This window comes from Bos grunniens, chromosome 2 (assembly GCF_055505025.1).
Source record: "Bos grunniens cultivar Pamir isolate PY7600 chromosome 2, Bosgru_T2T1.0, whole genome shotgun sequence".
Lineage (NCBI taxonomy): Eukaryota > Metazoa > Chordata > Mammalia > Artiodactyla > Bovidae > Bos > Bos grunniens.
This window is the reverse complement of record NC_141166.1, coordinates 100554311-100571366: the sequence shown is the minus strand read 5'-3', so window position 1 is coordinate 100571366 and position 17056 is coordinate 100554311. Positions and strand designations below refer to the sequence as shown.

Here is a 17056-nt window from a genome sequence, read left to right as displayed (position 1 = left end):
CAGCTTCTCTTGGGGAGCTCTTAAAATTGTAATACTCTGTGGATTGCACTTTGGGAAAGATTGTTCTAGATTTAAGCAGATTGCCTGACCATAAGTTATACTCTTGCTGTTGCACAGTTCACACTGTCTACATTCTGAAAATTTTTGGCTGAGTTTGATTTCAGGTAATTACTATGACTGCTTAGGTTCACCTTGAGGTTTGATTTAAAATTTCATCAAACATACTTTTGCTTTCATTTTCTGTCATTTTAAGAAACTTCAGAGTTCAGATCCATGTTTCATACTTTGTTAAATTTACTTTAAAGCAAACTACTCAACACTTGGCCAGTGTTTTGCAAGTGGATTTTGTTTCTCCTCCTTTTGATTGAAAGAATTTTAAAACATTTTTAAAAATTGAATTATTAGTGGAGAACAGAGGAGCCTGGCAGTCCATGATGTCGCAAGGATTCAGACACCACTCGTGACTGAACAACAGCAGAAGTTGATTTACAGTGAAAGAACTTTCTAAAACTAAATATCAATGTTCCTGTTCTCAGTGTTTATTTGAAAACTTCTGTTCATTAGAGACTCCTATTTCTACTTTATCCCTTTTAGTCTGTCTAGTGTTTTGGTATTTGCAGGGAAAAGCCTCCTGAAAGAGCATTTGCATCTATCTTAAATAAGTATTTCAATTCATACAGTTTTCAGTATAAAGTTCTGTCTACTTTTTAAAGAATTCAGATGTTATTTTCACAAAGACTTCACTTATATTTACTTCTCTTAAAAATGGCTACTATCATTTTCCCAGAAAGGGTCAGAGCTTCTTTATTGATAATTTATTGAATTTCCTTTAAATCTTGAACAAGTTTTACCATAAAGCGCCAGTGGGAAAACAATACAGATTTTTTGTCATAAAGACCTAACCAAGAATAGATAAGAGCACTGAAGTTTTAGGAATTACAAGTTGGAATCATGACATTCAAATTAATCTCAGAAGTATATCACTGTATAGATAAAAGAAGGATATAAAGTTCTAATGGATTTTGTTTTCAGCATCCACAGAGGTGGGCTGCGATGCAGTCTGGGAGAAGGATCTCCATTCACGCATTTGCTACCAATTCAATCTGCTTTCCTCCCTGTCCTGGAGCGAGGCTCATTCTTCATGCCAGATGCAAGGAGCTGCTTTATTAAGTATTGCAGATGAGACTGAAGAAAATTTCATAAGGAGTAAGTAGGTGTATAATGCACATTGATGTTGGTACAATTAAAATGATGTTGTTTACAGTTATGTCCATGTATGCCAAGATGTCTTCTGGAAAAAAAAAGTCCCTTGGAAAATATTCTTTTATTAACATGGTCCAAAGTCATACCCGGAATTTTAACCTGAACCCTGGGCCATTCCATTTGACACCTGGCCATGTCTCTCTTGTTTTCTCCACCTCGGAAAAGACAAGTTGGGGTCACAGCAAGGGACCTAGGAGAATCTGCAGCTCTAACAAGTGACTATGGGAGACTTCTGAAGTTAAGTCCAAATTCCTCCTTTGGTGGAGATCTTAGCCATTCTGTTTCCATTAATTAATATAAGCTGTTTACTAATTAAACTAAATTTTACCTGTCTGTCACTATGTGCAGTATGTAGTGGGCTTTCCGGTGGATGCCGAAGAACTCAAAATTTGATTGGAAAAGCAAAAGTACACACGTGTTAACTAACACTACAAAATAATAACACAAACTGTCAAAAGAGTGCTAATGAGTTAGGTCTTGTTTTTTTTACCTCTCACTTAAACTCTCTTCTTACTTCTCTTTTATAGATTAAATGTTTGTAGATATGTACATAGAGCAATTTCAATTTTTTTGGAAACATTTGCAAGTGTCACAAAATTAGCCACTTTCATTAAAAGTTTCTGACTTTTTTTTTTCAAATTATATTGCACGTATTTATTCTAAAATAACAATAATAAAATTATTCAAAGGATAATTTTAAAAGTTCAAGTATACAGAAAGAAAAACAAAAGAAAAATCTCTCATAGTTCCACAATCCAAAGATAGTCATTTTTTTTCCCCGCAAAAAACTCACATAAATGCATGTATGCATACATCCACAGTATCTATGGCAAATAATATTGAATAAAAACATGAGGCAGTTGTGCAGAGGTTAGGAGATGGGACCAAAGAGCCGCCTGCCTGGGTTTGAATCCCACCTCCATCACTTAATAGCAGGGCTAAAGAGATAACTTAACCTCTCTGTGCCTCAACTTCTCCCCTCTATCAAATGAAAATATTAACAATGCCTACTTTTTGGCATTGTTGTCTGGCACACATAACTCTCAGTGTGTATTGACCACTTAACAGCAACCATGGTACAAATGCTTGTGTAATTTACGTGTATAATGAACATCTGTCCATGTCTAGAAATAAAGATCTACATTATAAGTTTCAGTGGCTACATAGTGATTCAGGTTAGTGATATTTAGCTAATCTCCAGTATTAGATAGGGATAGGTGGATAAAATTCTTTGTTTTTATTTCTTTATCACTATTGAAAACCATCCCTGCACATACCTTTGTGCATAGATCCCCAATTATTTCTCTGTAAGTTTGTAGTAGTAGCTTCACTGGGTGGAAGGGGAAGCACATTTTAAGGCTTTTGAAAGTCATTAGTACCTTCCAGAAGAATTTTAACAGATGTGTGAACAGTATATATCGGCCACTTTCTCCACAGACATACAAAAGTGGGAAATTATCATTGAAACTCAACTTGAGTGAGTCATATTGCAGGAAAAAAACATTTCCAATATCAATATTAGCCTTTAATGGTATTCATAGAAAACTTTATGCACTATTTATGAATTATAATTGTTATCTATTTTAATTGCTGGAATATCTAATAAGAGGGTTTGGACTTACTCATCAAACTTGAATAAAGATGAAATAAATAAGATATGTCAGAGACTTTGATTTAAATACCACAATTTTATGATTAGATTTTGGAGATTGTTTGGGAAAGCAGAAGTCTTTTCATAAAGATGGAAGCTTGTTTTGACTAAGGTATTTTTTAATGATGAGAATAGTCTACTGTTTCTTGTTAATTGCTGATGAACATTAGCCATGTTACAAGGAATTATACAAGCTGCCACAAATGTCAAGAAATAGCCAAAGAAATTTAAATTTGAATTTATTATTATAGAATTGTGAGCCCATTTACTTGTGAAGCTAAATAGACTATTTTTGTACTTTTAAACACAGCTTAGAAATTACACAATGATTTTCTATGTATTGTTAAAAGAGAGGTTATTCAAAATAACTCTAAGATAAGAATAATTAATACTTAAATATTTTAAGTAGGTTACTTGAAAGCATCACTTGGCACTTGCCCCAATATGAAATGTGGAAATTTCTCCATCTTATCAATCCATCTTTCATTTTCTCTCCTGTTATGATGACACCAGATAGATGATTTAATCAAATGGTGGTCTTCCCAGGTGACTCAGTGGTAAAGAATCCACCTGCAAAGCAGGAGACTCAGGTTTAATCCCTGATTTGGAAAGATCCCTTGGAGAAGGAAATGGAAACCCACTCCAGTATTTTTGCCTGGGAAATCCCATGAACAGAGGAGCTTGGCGGGCTATTGTCCACAGGGTAGCAGAGTCAGACATGACTTACCAACTAAACAACAACAACAACAAAGCTATTGGAAGGACTAACCAAACAGACATTAAGAAGAGACTCATGTTTATGCCACAGAATCTTGGAAGGGCAGGGCCCACGAATGTTATGCTATATAGTGATTTAGGGTATCTCCAAATTATAAAACACCTTTTTCTCTTTCCTTAAAGGTTTTGGTTCTAGTTTTCCACTGTTGTATTGAGATGCCCTATCACAGAAGGCTCTGCAGCCTTGTGATACGAATGCACTAATCTTTGCAACTGGGTGACCATGCAATTGATCATCCCAACTGAGACCCTTTAGAGTAAAAGGGGCTGCCATTAATACTTATTCTGGAACTACCAGCATAAGCCATGAATTTTCCAGGCAAACTGGGACAGACAGTCACCCTATTTATAACTCTTATCTGTCAGGGTCTCAGTCTCAGGCAGGGCCCCTGCATCTGGCTCAGAAGAAATTGAGTTCTGAAGCAGATAATCATAAGGGATCAATGCCCTCCTTTATAGATGACAAGATTAAATGGCAACATTTAAAAGTGTTGCAAACTTAGTTACTTTCAGTAAAGCCTCTGATACTAGTTTTTTTACCCCAAATTTTATAGCACAAGTAGCACGTGTTTATTCTAGAATAATTTTTAAAGTTCACGTACACAGGAAGAAAAAAAATCAAAGAAAATTTTCCTCTAATTCTATAATTTTGATAAGCATATTTTTCTACACAGACATGTCAATGCACATGTTTCTATGTAGCATTTATAACAAAAATGGCATTGAATTAAAAAGGAAGAGCTGTGGCACAGTAGTTAGGAGCAGAGGCCACAGGGTTGGCCTGCCAAGGAGACATTCTCCCACCTCCAGCTGAAGAAGCATTTGCACAGCTCATGGCCCTACCTGCTGCTGATTGCTCTGGATACTATGGTCCCTGGCATGATACTCTCCTCTTGGCCAGACCGCTCCCACTCCTTAACTGGGGAGCCATCTCCCTGCTTGCTTCAGCATACCTTAAATTTGAAGACTTGCCTCCCAACACTACTAATACTTAATCTGCTTTCCTCTCCCTTGCCAGATTCCTAAAAAACAAAAAAGGTCCCCTAAATTGTTCAATTTTTTAACTGTGAAATGTTTCAAGAGTGCAAAAATTATGAAAAGTGGAAAAATTATGTCTGTATGCACACATACCCATTATACAGATTTAATAGCATTTCTTCCTATTCCTCTTGTTCAGGGCCTGAGGTGGCCTCAGCATACTAGAGTCCTGAGCTTCCAGACTGAGGCCGCCAGACACACATGGCAAAAGAAGGAAGACAGAGGGGCGCTTTCTACGACTGGCCCTGGGCACTTTCTCCTTCACGCTCTAGAACCCTCAAGTGCCTGAGTTCACACAAGTCAGATGGTCTCGAATTTGTAACCATGAACTCGATGGACTGATGACCGCTGAGAGGCAGCATTCCTGGGTGCCTAGATTAAGCACTTCACAGCTGCTTCAGTGAGCCTTTAGGAAACTGCCGTGTTTCTTAGGCTGGCTTTTTTACTCTGAACCACCAGGGTGAGGTTTAGTAGCACTCAAACCCCTTTCTATCACTGATGGAGTTAATTTATGAATCCATGCTCCAGGAATAGGAAAACAAGAAATAAGTGTAATGTTAATTTTGTTTTTGAAATTCCGTATTTCTCTTATTTCAGAGCACTTGGGCAGTGAAGCAGTGGAAGTATGGATGGGTCTGAATCAGCTGGATGAAGATGCTGGTTGGCAGTGGTCTGATAGAACACCACTCAGCTATCTGAACTGGAAGCCAGGTACCTGAAGTGTTTTGTATACCTTTGACTGAGGACTCATCCCACAGCCTAAACAGCAGTATTTCGCATGTACATATACAACATGTTATTGTGAAAGTGGCTTATAAGTGTTTTTTAAAGCCTGATTGAATTTCTATAAGGCATGCTTTTCCGAACAAGAAATGAAGGCCAAGAAGGTAAGCCATTTAGCCAAGGTTTCAGAAGGATTTGGGTCAAAGCCAAGATTCTAGTCAACTGTTTTAAAAATAGCAACAGATTGAAAAATCTCTGTTTACCCTAAAACAATAAAATCAGCTGTTTCTATCTTTGGGAAATCATTTCATTGTCATGTCTGGACTTCAACTGCAAACTCTTAAATATACTATCTTACAGAATTTACTACATATGCCAAAGAGAAAGGTTGTCTCCTTGATGCTAAAACTACATTTCAGTATATATTAAACTGCTTTTGCTTCTAACAGTAAGTACACAAACATTGTGTTTTCAGAAATAAATTTTGAGCCATTTGTTGAATATCACTGTGGAACATTTAATGCATTTATGCCGAAGGCCTGGAAAAGTCGGGATTGTGAGTCTACCTTGCCCTATGTGTGTAAAAAATATCTAAATCCCACTGATCATGGAGTAGTTGGTGAGTGTTTCTACGTTGTTTTTATGAGTTGTTTGCTTGTCCTCTCAATATATTCAAATTCCTCTATTTTTTGCTAATAATTTATAATTTAAACTTAGCTAAAACTAGTCTTTATACAAATAAAAATGTGTAATGAGATAAGATCTGTTATTCCCAAGGCACCATGAATTTAACAAATGCATTTAGGTTTTTACTAAAAACTAAAGCAAAATAACCTAACCATAGAAAATACCTTCTCCCCTCTCTTTTTAAAAAATTGGCATTCTTACTCATTCTGCTTAGAAAAACAAGATATGGTTCCTTTTCTATTCTAGTTGAGTTTTATTTATGATTACCCTAGAAATTAAACATACAAATTAGAAAATAGTCTTATAAAATTCTTTACTTCATTGATCTCCTATCATACTCTGTATCTCTTATTAGTAATGTTTTCTTCTCAAAATAACAAACAAAACTTTAAGGTGTACATAAGACTTAAATATGACATAATTACAATCTAGTACCTGAAGCCCAGTTACTTCCATTCTTAAGATCTATTACTTCTTTTTAATTTTATGGAGTTAATGTCTTAACTCAGTAAGTAGAGATAAAAATATAACCATTTTTAAAAGAATCATTACCAGCATAATTAGAAACAATTCTTTAAAAAATTTTTTTTGTCTTTAGAAACAACAGTTCTTTTTCAGATTCTTTTCCATTATAGGTCATGACAAAATACTGAATATAGTTCCCTGTTTTATACAGTAGGTCCTTGTTCTTTATCTACTTTATATATAGTAGTGTGTATCTGTTAATCCCAGATTTCTAATTTATCCCCTTTTTACCCTTTAGTAATCATAAGTTTGTTTACAATGTCTGTGAGTCTATTGTCAATAAATTCATTTGTACCATTTTTTTAGGTTCCGCATATAAGTGATATCACATGAGATTTGCCTTTGCCTGACTTACCTCACTTAGCATGATAATCTCTAGGTCCATCCATGTTGTCGCAAATGGCAGTATTTCATTCATTTTATGGCTGAGTAGTATTCCATTATATATATATATATTCCATCATCACATATATGTATACATACCACATCTTCTTTATCCACTCATCTGTTGATGGACATTTAGGTTTCTTCCATGTCCTGGCTATTGTAAATAGTGCTGCTATGAACATTGGGATGCATGTATCTTTCTTAATTAGAGCTTTTGTCTTTTTTGTATATATGTCCAGGAGTGGGATTACTGGATCAAGTGGTAGTTCTATTTTTAGTTCTGTAAGGAACCTCTACAATGTTCTCCATAGTGGCTGCACCATTTACATTCCCACCAACAGTGTGGAAGTGTTCCTTCTTCTCTACACCTCCTTACAATTAAGCTTTAACTTTTATTTTCCTTTAAGTAGCTAAATCTAAAGATATTATGGAATATAGGGGTGCGTAGAAGAAGCACTTCATCATTTTTTTCTCTAGAGATTTTTTTCATTATGTCAAAAATGTGCTGACATTGCTATGGCTATTGTCACCCTGTCCCTCCCTCTTTTCATTTTCTTGCCTCAATTTCTTCTGCCTTTATTTTTCTTTTTCTTATGCCCTCCTGCACATTCTCCTGCCATCCATCTTTTCTTTCATTTTATTTGCTGTCCTAATCTATTAATTGAAATCAGAAGACCAGAAATAATGGCAGTTAAGCTAAGTTTGTTTGGATTATCTGATGCTGTTTCAGGTCCAACAAATACTTTTGATGATCTCATCCAGTATCTTCAGACTGTGTATCCAGGGTCCCCTGGTTCCTTACTTTTCTCCACCTTTGCATCAATCAGAGAAGTTCCCATGTTATCTTTTTATCTTAACTTTTAGAGTGAAATTTAGGTTCTTTTTTTTTTTTTAGTGGAGTGCAGTTTATTACACCGGCAGGCCCAAGGCAGAGTCTCCTCTTAGCCAAGGACCCCGACCAGAATTTGTGAAAATCTTTTATACCCCATGTGTACCAAATTCCTTGAGACTTACATAAACCAAGGAAAATACAATCCCAATAACCCCATCATTCACATGCTATGCGCTCATGTGCTCAAACAGTCAAACAATTAGCCAATAATCGATAAACCCGAGGTTACACTCTGATAGATACAGAAAAATTTATGGCCTGTCTGGAGGAAGGGGTGATTAGTGTATGTTTTCTCTTAGGCGATGAGTAACCTAGATACGATCTTCAAGGTTCCCCTGTTGGGAGGGGATCTTCTCCTTCTGTTGTTTTCATAGGCACTAAACACAGAGTTCAGAGTCCATTGGAAAGGTGGCTGAGCATGATCAGCATGAACAAGCCTAAGATGGAGTCCAGGCCCTATGAATTCCTTCTTCACTTGCTCCTTGGAAGAAAAGCTATTGTTGTAGCCATGTGTTCCAGAAAACAAACTCACTCAGAAGGACAATGCAGATAGTGGAGTGCAGTTTATTACACCGGCGGGCCCAAGGCAGAGTCTCCTCTTACCCAGGGACCCTGAGCAGTTTTTGTGAAAACCTTATATACCCTAAGTGTACGTGCCCAAACCCACCTCCCCAAATTCCCTGAAACTAGTCTGAACAAAGGAAAAGAAAGATACAATCAAAGTTAACCCATGATTCATATGTCTAAAGCCTAGGTAGTTAACAGTGGACAATTATCAATAGGCCTGTGGTCATATCCCGATAAGCATTATGGAATTTACCACTTTGTTCTGTTACAGAGATAATTAGCATATTCTTTTAGGCAATGGAGAGTCCAAGTACAAGTCCTGAGGCTCTTTTATCCAGGGGTCTGGTTTTCCATTGGTATGTCATTTCTATAGACACCAGGCACAAAGTTCAGAGTCCATTGGGAGGGTGACCATTCGTATAGCCTAATGTTCATAGCCTGGCCTAAGATGGAGTCCAGCTCTGTCTGTTTCCTCCTTCATTCCCCTCTCCTGATGCTCTTAACTCATATTATGAGCATCATTCATAAGGATATATTGAATACATTGTAAAATCCAGGGTCCACAAAGCAGAACTATCAAGGCAACTATAATAATGGTAAATATAGTTTTCTACCAATCGCCCTTCACCCAAGATAGGACCAAAGTCCAGAAAGGAATGTTTTCATTTGACATTGCTTTTACCTGGTTTTTCATGTCATCTAAAGCAGTTGATACATTACCAGATAAGTCAGGAATGTATACACAACATTCAACCTTAATTATAGCCCAGGTCCCTCCTTGAGCAGCTGTGAGTATGTCCAGAGCCATTCTATTTTGAATTACTGCTTTTCTCATTTGGATTTGCTCTTCATTTAAGGCTTGGATGGCTTTTTTTCTATCTAGGAGGGCCTGTTTTGTGAACTTAGTCAAGGCCTCTACTTTAATCATAATGTCTGTTGTCCTTATAGAGGGTATGAATAAGGCAGCGATACCATTGAAACACAGATCTTGTCCAACTAGCATGTAAATAAGATAGATTTACCGGGGGTTGTTGTAGGTTAGGCTTTTGTTACACTGGCATTTATATCAAATGTAACCCTATGACCCGAGTCTATTGACTGTAGGTCTGGCTTACACCCAGAGAGCAGGGAAAGATTATGATTGTGTCCCAGAGAAGAGCAGAGTGGTTTAAAATCTCCTTGGCGGAGTGGTGACAGCCACCAGGGAAGTCCATCCATCACAGACAGAGGCATAGCCCCACATACCCAACAGTTGGAGGTATTGTGGAGGTTGGCGTAGGAATGTGCATGTTGATGAGGCCGAGCAGCAGGAGTTGATTGTGTGGCTTCATCCTGAAGGGGTTCGTCCAGGATCTTTTTTTTCCTTCTTCTTAAGGATGGTCTTAGTCTCTCGAGGGTCAGCAGGGTCCCTCTGTGCAGTCCATTCAGCATTTTTTGGGTCTGCATGGTATGTTCTCTTCACCCTCATATGATGGATCCATGGGGCAATACCTGTAACTTTAACTGCAGTAGGGGTAGTTAGAATAACAGTATAAGGGCCCTTCCACCAAGGGGCTAGTAAATCATGTTTCCAATCTTTGACCCATACTTGGTCACCAACCGTAATCTCATGAATCTGTTCCCCAAGGGGGAACAGCACCCTTTCTTGTACAAACTTAGTTACCCAATGTATTACCTTACCCAGTTCCATCTGCTGTGAAATCCTATCCCCCCTTACCTGAGGCAAATTTGTTGACAACCTCTTTTATTATGGGAGGGGGCCTCCCATACACAATTTTGTATGGAGAATAGCCTTGGGACTGTGGGGTCATCCTGAGTCTGAGCAGAGCCGTCAGAAGCAAGTCTCTATGATCCACTTGGAGAGTCTCTTTAAGTGTCCGGTTGGTTCATTCCACCATCTCAGAACTCTGGGCCTATATGCAGTGTGCAGTTTCCATTTGATGTTTAAACTTTTGTTTACTTGTTGTACTAAGCCCGCTACAAAAGCTGGACCATTGTCTGATCCAATGCTGGTAGGAAATCCAAATCTGGGAACCATTTCCCTAAGCAGTCACTGGGCTACTTCTGATGTTCTTTCAGTCCAGATAGGAAAAGCTTCTACCCATCCCAAGAATGTACATACCATGACCAGCAGGTAATGGTAATGTCGGTGAGGTTTCATTTCAGTGAAGTCCACTCCCAGGTGTTCAAAGGGCAACGTGCCTTTCAGCTGAATACCCGTAGGCTTTTGTCTGTGCCGAGAGGCAGCATTAACCTGTGAGCAGGTAGCATGGCCTAGGTGGGTCGCTTGGTGTGTTTGGCTTACCAGAGTGTGTGCCAGCTCCTCCGGTGCCAATAATTTGCCACTTGGCAATTCCCACCATCCCTTTTCAGTCTTGATGGCCCCTTCCACTTTGGCTAACCTGACAACCGTTGTCCTTGTTTTATCAGGCTAGTGCCATCAGTATATAGGACCTAACTAGGATCTGGAACCTTGTGTCCTTCTTTAAAACAAACCCCAGATACCTTACCTCCTCCTTGCAGATCTGTGCCTTCTTCTTTGACACCCAGTAACCCACTCCAGTGTTATTACCTGGAGAATCCCAGGGACGGGGGAGCCTGGTGGGCTGCTGTCTGTGGGGTTGCACAGAGTCAGACACGACTGAAGTGACTTAGCAACAGCAGCAGCAACCTACTTCCATCAGCAGCTGGAGCAGTGTTTTTGTCCCTTCCTAACATTTTTCCTTGGTCTCGGCAGCCAGCAGCAGGTCATCCACGTATTGTAGGAGCCAATATCCATACTCTTTTGGATGGAATGAGTCCAGGTCAGAAGCCAAGGCTTCCCCAAAGATGGCTGGAGAGTTCTTAAACCCTTGTGGGGGAGTTCAGGTGAGCCATTGTTTGGTGCCCCTGACTGGACCTTCCCATTCAAAGGCAAAGATGGGCTGTAACGCTGGGGCGAGGCGTATGCAGAAGAAGGCATCCTTGAGATCTAGGCAAGTATAAACTTTAGTCCTTGGCAGGAGGAGACTAAGTAAGGTATAGGGGTTTGGAACAGTGGGGTGTAAAGTCACAGTAGCCTCGCTGACTAGCCTGAGATCTTGTACAGGCCTATAGTCCTGTCCTTCTTCCTTTTTGACTGGCAGGATGGGAGTATTCCTAGCCGACTGGCACTCTACTAGAATGCCCGCTTGTTTCAATCTATTGATGTGGGGCAGTATGCCGGCCCAGGCCTCTATCGGTAGGGGGTACTGGCGCTTTCTAACCGGGATGGTGCCTGGTTTGAGTTCTGTTATCACTGGGGCTTGATGTTTAGCCAGCCTGGGGGGAGAGGGGGTTGTCTTCCGCCCAGACTTCAGGGAATAATTAAGTTAGCTCTCTCTCATGCTCTTCTGGCCCACCCAGTTCTTCCTTCGGAGGCTCATGCAACCTCCACTCATCTTGGGGTGATATTGAGAGAGAGAGCAAATAAGTCATAGTGTTCATCCGGAAGGTGGGCCTCTCCTAGGGAGAAAGTCACTTGTGCTCCTAGTTTGGAGAGCAAGTCTCTTCCCAACACGGGTACTGGGCACTCAGGAATGTAGAGGAATTCATGAATCACTTGGTGCCCTCCCCCCATCTGACATTTTCTGGGCTGGCAAAACGATTTAGTCATCTCTTCTCCAGATACCCCAGTTACAGCGGTAGTCTTTTTGGACAGTGGTGCCACAGGTTTTGTTACTACTGACAGTTCTGTTCCTGTATCCACCATGGGGTCAATGTTTTGGTCCCCCACTTTTAAGGTTACCATGGGCTCTCGGGGACCTGATATCTCTGAGCCCCGGCAGCCCTATTTAATTTCCAAGTCAGCAAGCCCCACAACTGCGGGAGCTTCCTCTTCCTTCCTTGCCTTAGGGCATTCATTGTTCCAGTGGCCAAAACCTCAGCGCTGGGCACACTGGTTTGGCTGTAATGGGGCCCGGGGCCTCCGTTGGGACAGGTTGAAGGACTGTCCTGTCCCTGGGGCAGAGGAGGTTTTCCAGAGGGCCCAAGATAGACTTTCCCAGAGCAGCAGCTAGCATTGCAAATCTCTTGTCTGTTCTCTTTTGTTCCCTCCGGCTCTCTGGCAGAGCGCTGCTGCTGCTGCTGCAGTCTCTCCTTAATTCTAAGGTCTCCCTCCCCTGCCTGTCAGTACTCACCGGGAGAGGAGGGTATAACTTGGGCGGTTTGGCTGGAGCCAGATCCTGGAAGTGGTGGCCAGAGGCTTCTGCCACCAGGATTGGAGCCCACCGAGGTGGCGGCTCTACCACTTCCAGAAGAGCTGGCAGAGGAGCTGCGGCTGCTGCAGGAACTTCACCTGGCCCTGGATCGGGCATTAAGGTGGCCTCCGGTCCTGGTGGAGCACAGGGCCGCTGGGTGCGTCATCATCCAGTATGGGGGAGGGGCAGGTCATCCTTGTCCAAATCCTGCCAGATCCCAGAGGGAGATGGGGGATCGGTGTGTCTTCACCTGCCGGTCAGCAAGGCTGAACCAGAACACCATGTGGTCCAAGACTATTTCTCTCTTAAAGTCCGTTCTGCCTTGGTGGGCTTGATCAGGTGCGGATGAAAACATAGATGGGTTAAATATCCCATGTCCCAGGCCGTCTCAGGAAAGGACGATTCATGCTTACTTATGTATCCCCCTCCTTCTAGCCTGACAATTCTGAGGGGGTCAAGAATTTCACAGCAGATGGGACACCTCCTGGGGGAGGGCAGAATATGAGCATATAAGGAAAAGTTTCCTGTCACGTGAGTGTATGTTCCTCAGTCCTTTGTCTCATCACAACAAAGATTTGGAGCGACGGACATTAAAGCCCTCGGCGCGTCACAGCTCTTGGGTCTTGGACAAACCGTGCTACAGCTCTTAGGCAAATCAGTGTTACAGCTCCATTTTATTTAGAAGATAGCAGGAGAATCCATCCTCGAAGTGGGAGGGCATGCCAACCCAAAGACTCGAAGAGAAGAGAGTGGAGGAGTGCGCAGAGTTGTGGGACAGAGCGGAGAGAGTGAGTGAGAGAGAGAGAGAGAGAGAGCACGCTCGCGCACACACGCGGGGGAGAGAGAGAGAGAGAGCTAGGTTCATTTTTTTAAGGGGTTCTGTGATTATGTTTTTAGGTTGATACTATTGATCTACCTAAATGTTCTAACACTCTTCCACTGTGATTCTAATCTCTGTTAGAGACCTAGAAGCAATTTTGAAAGAATGTCTTGTTTCCTAAATTAGCAGTGAAGGTGTTTCTAAGTTAGTGCTGAAGGGAAGCACCCAGTTGTAGGTAATGTGAAGTGAAAGTCATTCAGTTGTATCCAACTCTTTGCAACCCCATGGACTGTAGAGTCCATGGAATTCTCCAGGCCAGACTACTGGAGTGCATAGCCTTTCTTTTCTCCAGGGTGTCTTCCCAACCTAGGGATCAAACCCAGGTCTCCCACATTGCAGGCAGATTCTTTACCCGCTGAGCCACAAAGGAAGCAGTTGTAGGTAATAAAGTAAAAATGCCGTCATCAGCCTGGGGGCAAGCTCCTGGAACAAGACGGTCAAAATGTGCACATACACAGCTGCCTTCCCTGCCAGTGTCAAAGGATCGTGGCATTGTTCTCCTGTAAGTCGAACCCAGAGTCCATCTGAGCCCAGAGAGACTCCAGAGGCACTCAGACTGACCCTCAAAATGAAAGCTATTATCTCTGTTCTAGAGAAAGTGGCCAGAGAATTTTGAATTCTTTTCATCTGAGAATAAATATCTATCCCCGCACCCAATACTGTATATAAAATCCTTTGAAAGCCATTTGTGTTTCATAATACTCCTCTTTCAGTGTAAAAAGACTTAAATGGCAGCTCCAACTGCTAAATTTTATATATGTTTAATTTAATTATTTTTTTAATTGAAGGATAATTGCTTTACAGAATTTTGTTGTTTTCTGTCAAACCTCAGCATGAATCAGCCATATGTATACATATATCCCCTCTGTTTTGAATCTCCCTCCCATCTCCCTCCCCATCCCACCCCTCTTGGTTGATACAGAGTCCCTGTTTGAGTTTCCTGAACCATACAGCAAATACTCCTTGGCTATCTATTTTATATATAGTAATGTAAATTTCCATGTTACTCTTTCCATACATCTCACCCTCTCCTCCCCTCTCCCAATGTCCATAAGTCTGTTTTCTATGTCTGTTTCTCCACTGCTGCCATATAAATAAATTCTTCAGTACCATTTTTCTAGATTCTATATATATGTGTTAGAATATGATATTTATCATACAACCTAAGCGAGAGTCAGAATACCCTGACTCTCGCTTAGGCTGTAATATCTTACCAAGTCTGCTTAACCTCTTTGTGCCTTAGCTCATCTGGAAAAAAAAGCACTGAGGTCCATTAGACCCTAGATCTAGATCACAGCTGGGATCCCTCTCAAGTCTGAAGACCTAGAAGGATATCGTTTATATGTTATTGTATCATATGCTTCTGTTTTTCAAGTTTAAAAAATAATCACATATTGATGGTGATTTATATTGTGGGTAATAAGTAATGTCAAAATAATTGTGGAAAGTGACATTGTGTTTTTGTTGGTTCAAAAAGAAAAGGATGCTTGGAAATACTATGCTACCCACTGTGAGCCTGGCTGGAATCCCCACAATCGTAATTGCTATAAACTGCAGAAAGAAAAAAAGACCTGGAATGAGGCTTTGCAGTCTTGCCAGTCCAACAACAGTGTATTAACAGACATAACTTCGTTAGCAGAAGTGGAGTTTCTTGTAACCCTCCTTGGAGATGGTGAGTGCCAAGTGTCTTTGGTTTAAGAGGTATATACATAGTAACTCTCTTTATTAGTAAAGTTGACAAGAAATTAAACTATTTTAAAGTGATTCTTTATGGCAAATATATCTGAAATTTCCAAATAATATCCAGGCATGCAAATTCATTGAATTTTTACATAATACATATTAATAAACTTTGTAATATCTCACATATGCCAGATAAATTTGATGATAGGGGTTTGGGGGTTTTCTTTAAAGAGGAAAGGTAATTTCCTGAAACTTCTAATTTAAAAAACTTGAACCTGTAACTTACTATAGTGGGTATTAGATAGCAGTAATGTGCTGTGGCCATGTAATCCAAGCAATAAAGGAAGTTCCTAACAAAATCATTGAAATCATTGGCTTCGAGTAAATTGTTTTTAGTGGAAAGAATCCTCAGCATCTACTTTTATGGCCGTTTTAATGTTAGCTTTTAGTTTGGAGTGAAAACCAAACTCTTTCTGTCATTGTTCCTCACTCTGCACTGGGATTGAAAGAATCCTGTGGCTGCCTCCATCTCAACAAGTCACTGGACACTCTCCCAGCCACCAATGGTCTCTTCAACCCACCTAGACTGGCAAGCTTTATTTTATTTACTTTTCAAGACACCTCATTCTCCCATTCAATGCTTCTAAGAGTTTCTGCTCTTTTTTTTTTTTCCTGGTCAAAAGGAAAAAAAAAAAAAAGTAAAGCTAGACATTATTAAAAGTTTTATTTTTTTAAGTGCCTTTTCTTAATTCAATCAACCTTCCTATTTTCTCTTTTTAGAGTATAAGAAAAACAAGACTTTTCAGACTTACTTTCCATACTGTAGCACAAACAAACTAGTGTTCCAGGAATCTGACTAGCTCAAGCTTTGTCCTTGCACGACTTTCGCTGTCAGTCTGCCTCACTCATAAACCTAGATTGAGCAGATATGGATAGATGAATGGGAGAAAAGTTTAAGCAGGTGTTTTATAGCAAAACTTTAAACAGGTTTCATTCCATGAAGAAACAAAGGAACAATCACATGCAAAGTGGTATATATTGGTAACAGCCCCTGTGTTACTGCCTTTGCAGATACTAGGATTCTTGTAAGTAATTTACGTTAATCTCTTGCAGAAAATGCATCAGAAACATGGATTGGTTTGAGCAGCCATAAAATTCCAGTTTCCTTTGAGTGGTCTAATGGCTCCTCGGTCACCTTTACTAACTGGCACACACTTGAGCCCCACATTTTTCCAAATAGAAGCCAGTTGTGTGTCTCAGCAGAGCAATCTGTAAGTTGACTCGTTGTTCCATGCTCACTTCGCTGAACTTGTATTGAGAGCCACTGGGGCCAGGGACGGGTTGTGGCAGAGACGAACACAGACACAGCGCCTCCTCCCCCTGGGGCTTCCACACTAGGCAGGAAAACACACACACACACTGAAAGCACACGCTGGCTGCAGTTGTGATGATCGCTCTGAGGACATGGGGTCAAGAGAATGAGGAATTTGGGTCGGGACAGCTTCTTCAGACAGGACAGTCAATGCAAGTTCTCTGAAGAGGTGACATTTAATATAGGACCTGAAGAACAAAAATGTCTCTGGAAGAGCAGGAGAACATTTCAGGCAGGAGACCCCAAAGGCAGGCCAAGGCTTGCCTTGTCTGGTAATCAAAACAGAGACCTGGGTAGTACGGCGGTATGAATGGTGAAAGGTGGTAGGGGATGGAGCAGGAAGAATGAGAAAATGTGAGGCTTATAGGCCTGGGATAGGACCCACTAAAAGGCT

The 17056-nt window shown here is 40.6% G+C and overlaps 1 protein-coding gene across 20 annotated transcripts in view; it reads left to right on the top strand.

Annotated features, from left to right (window-relative positions):
• The window catches only part of PLA2R1 (phospholipase A2 receptor 1), a 143608-nt gene that overhangs the window by 42421 nt on the left and 84131 nt on the right, over window positions 1–17056 (top strand). For 18 of the 20 annotated variants that reach the window (XR_015146920.1, XR_015146949.1, XR_015146921.1 and 15 more), the window contains exons 4-8: window positions 1033–1206; window positions 5327–5440; window positions 5928–6071; window positions 15085–15279; window positions 16404–16561. Coding sequence is in view for 13 of the 20 variants with exons in the window: in XM_086355531.1 (XP_086211657.1) it covers window positions 1033–1206; window positions 5327–5440; window positions 5928–6071; window positions 15085–15279; window positions 16404–16561 (785 nt within the window). In the remaining 7 variants the exon portion in view is untranslated. Of the gene's footprint in view, window positions 1–1032; window positions 1207–5326; window positions 5441–5927; window positions 6072–15084; window positions 15280–16403; window positions 16562–17056 lie in introns of those variants that run through there. The other 2 variants (XM_086355558.1, XM_086355548.1) reach the window with 2 other exon arrangements.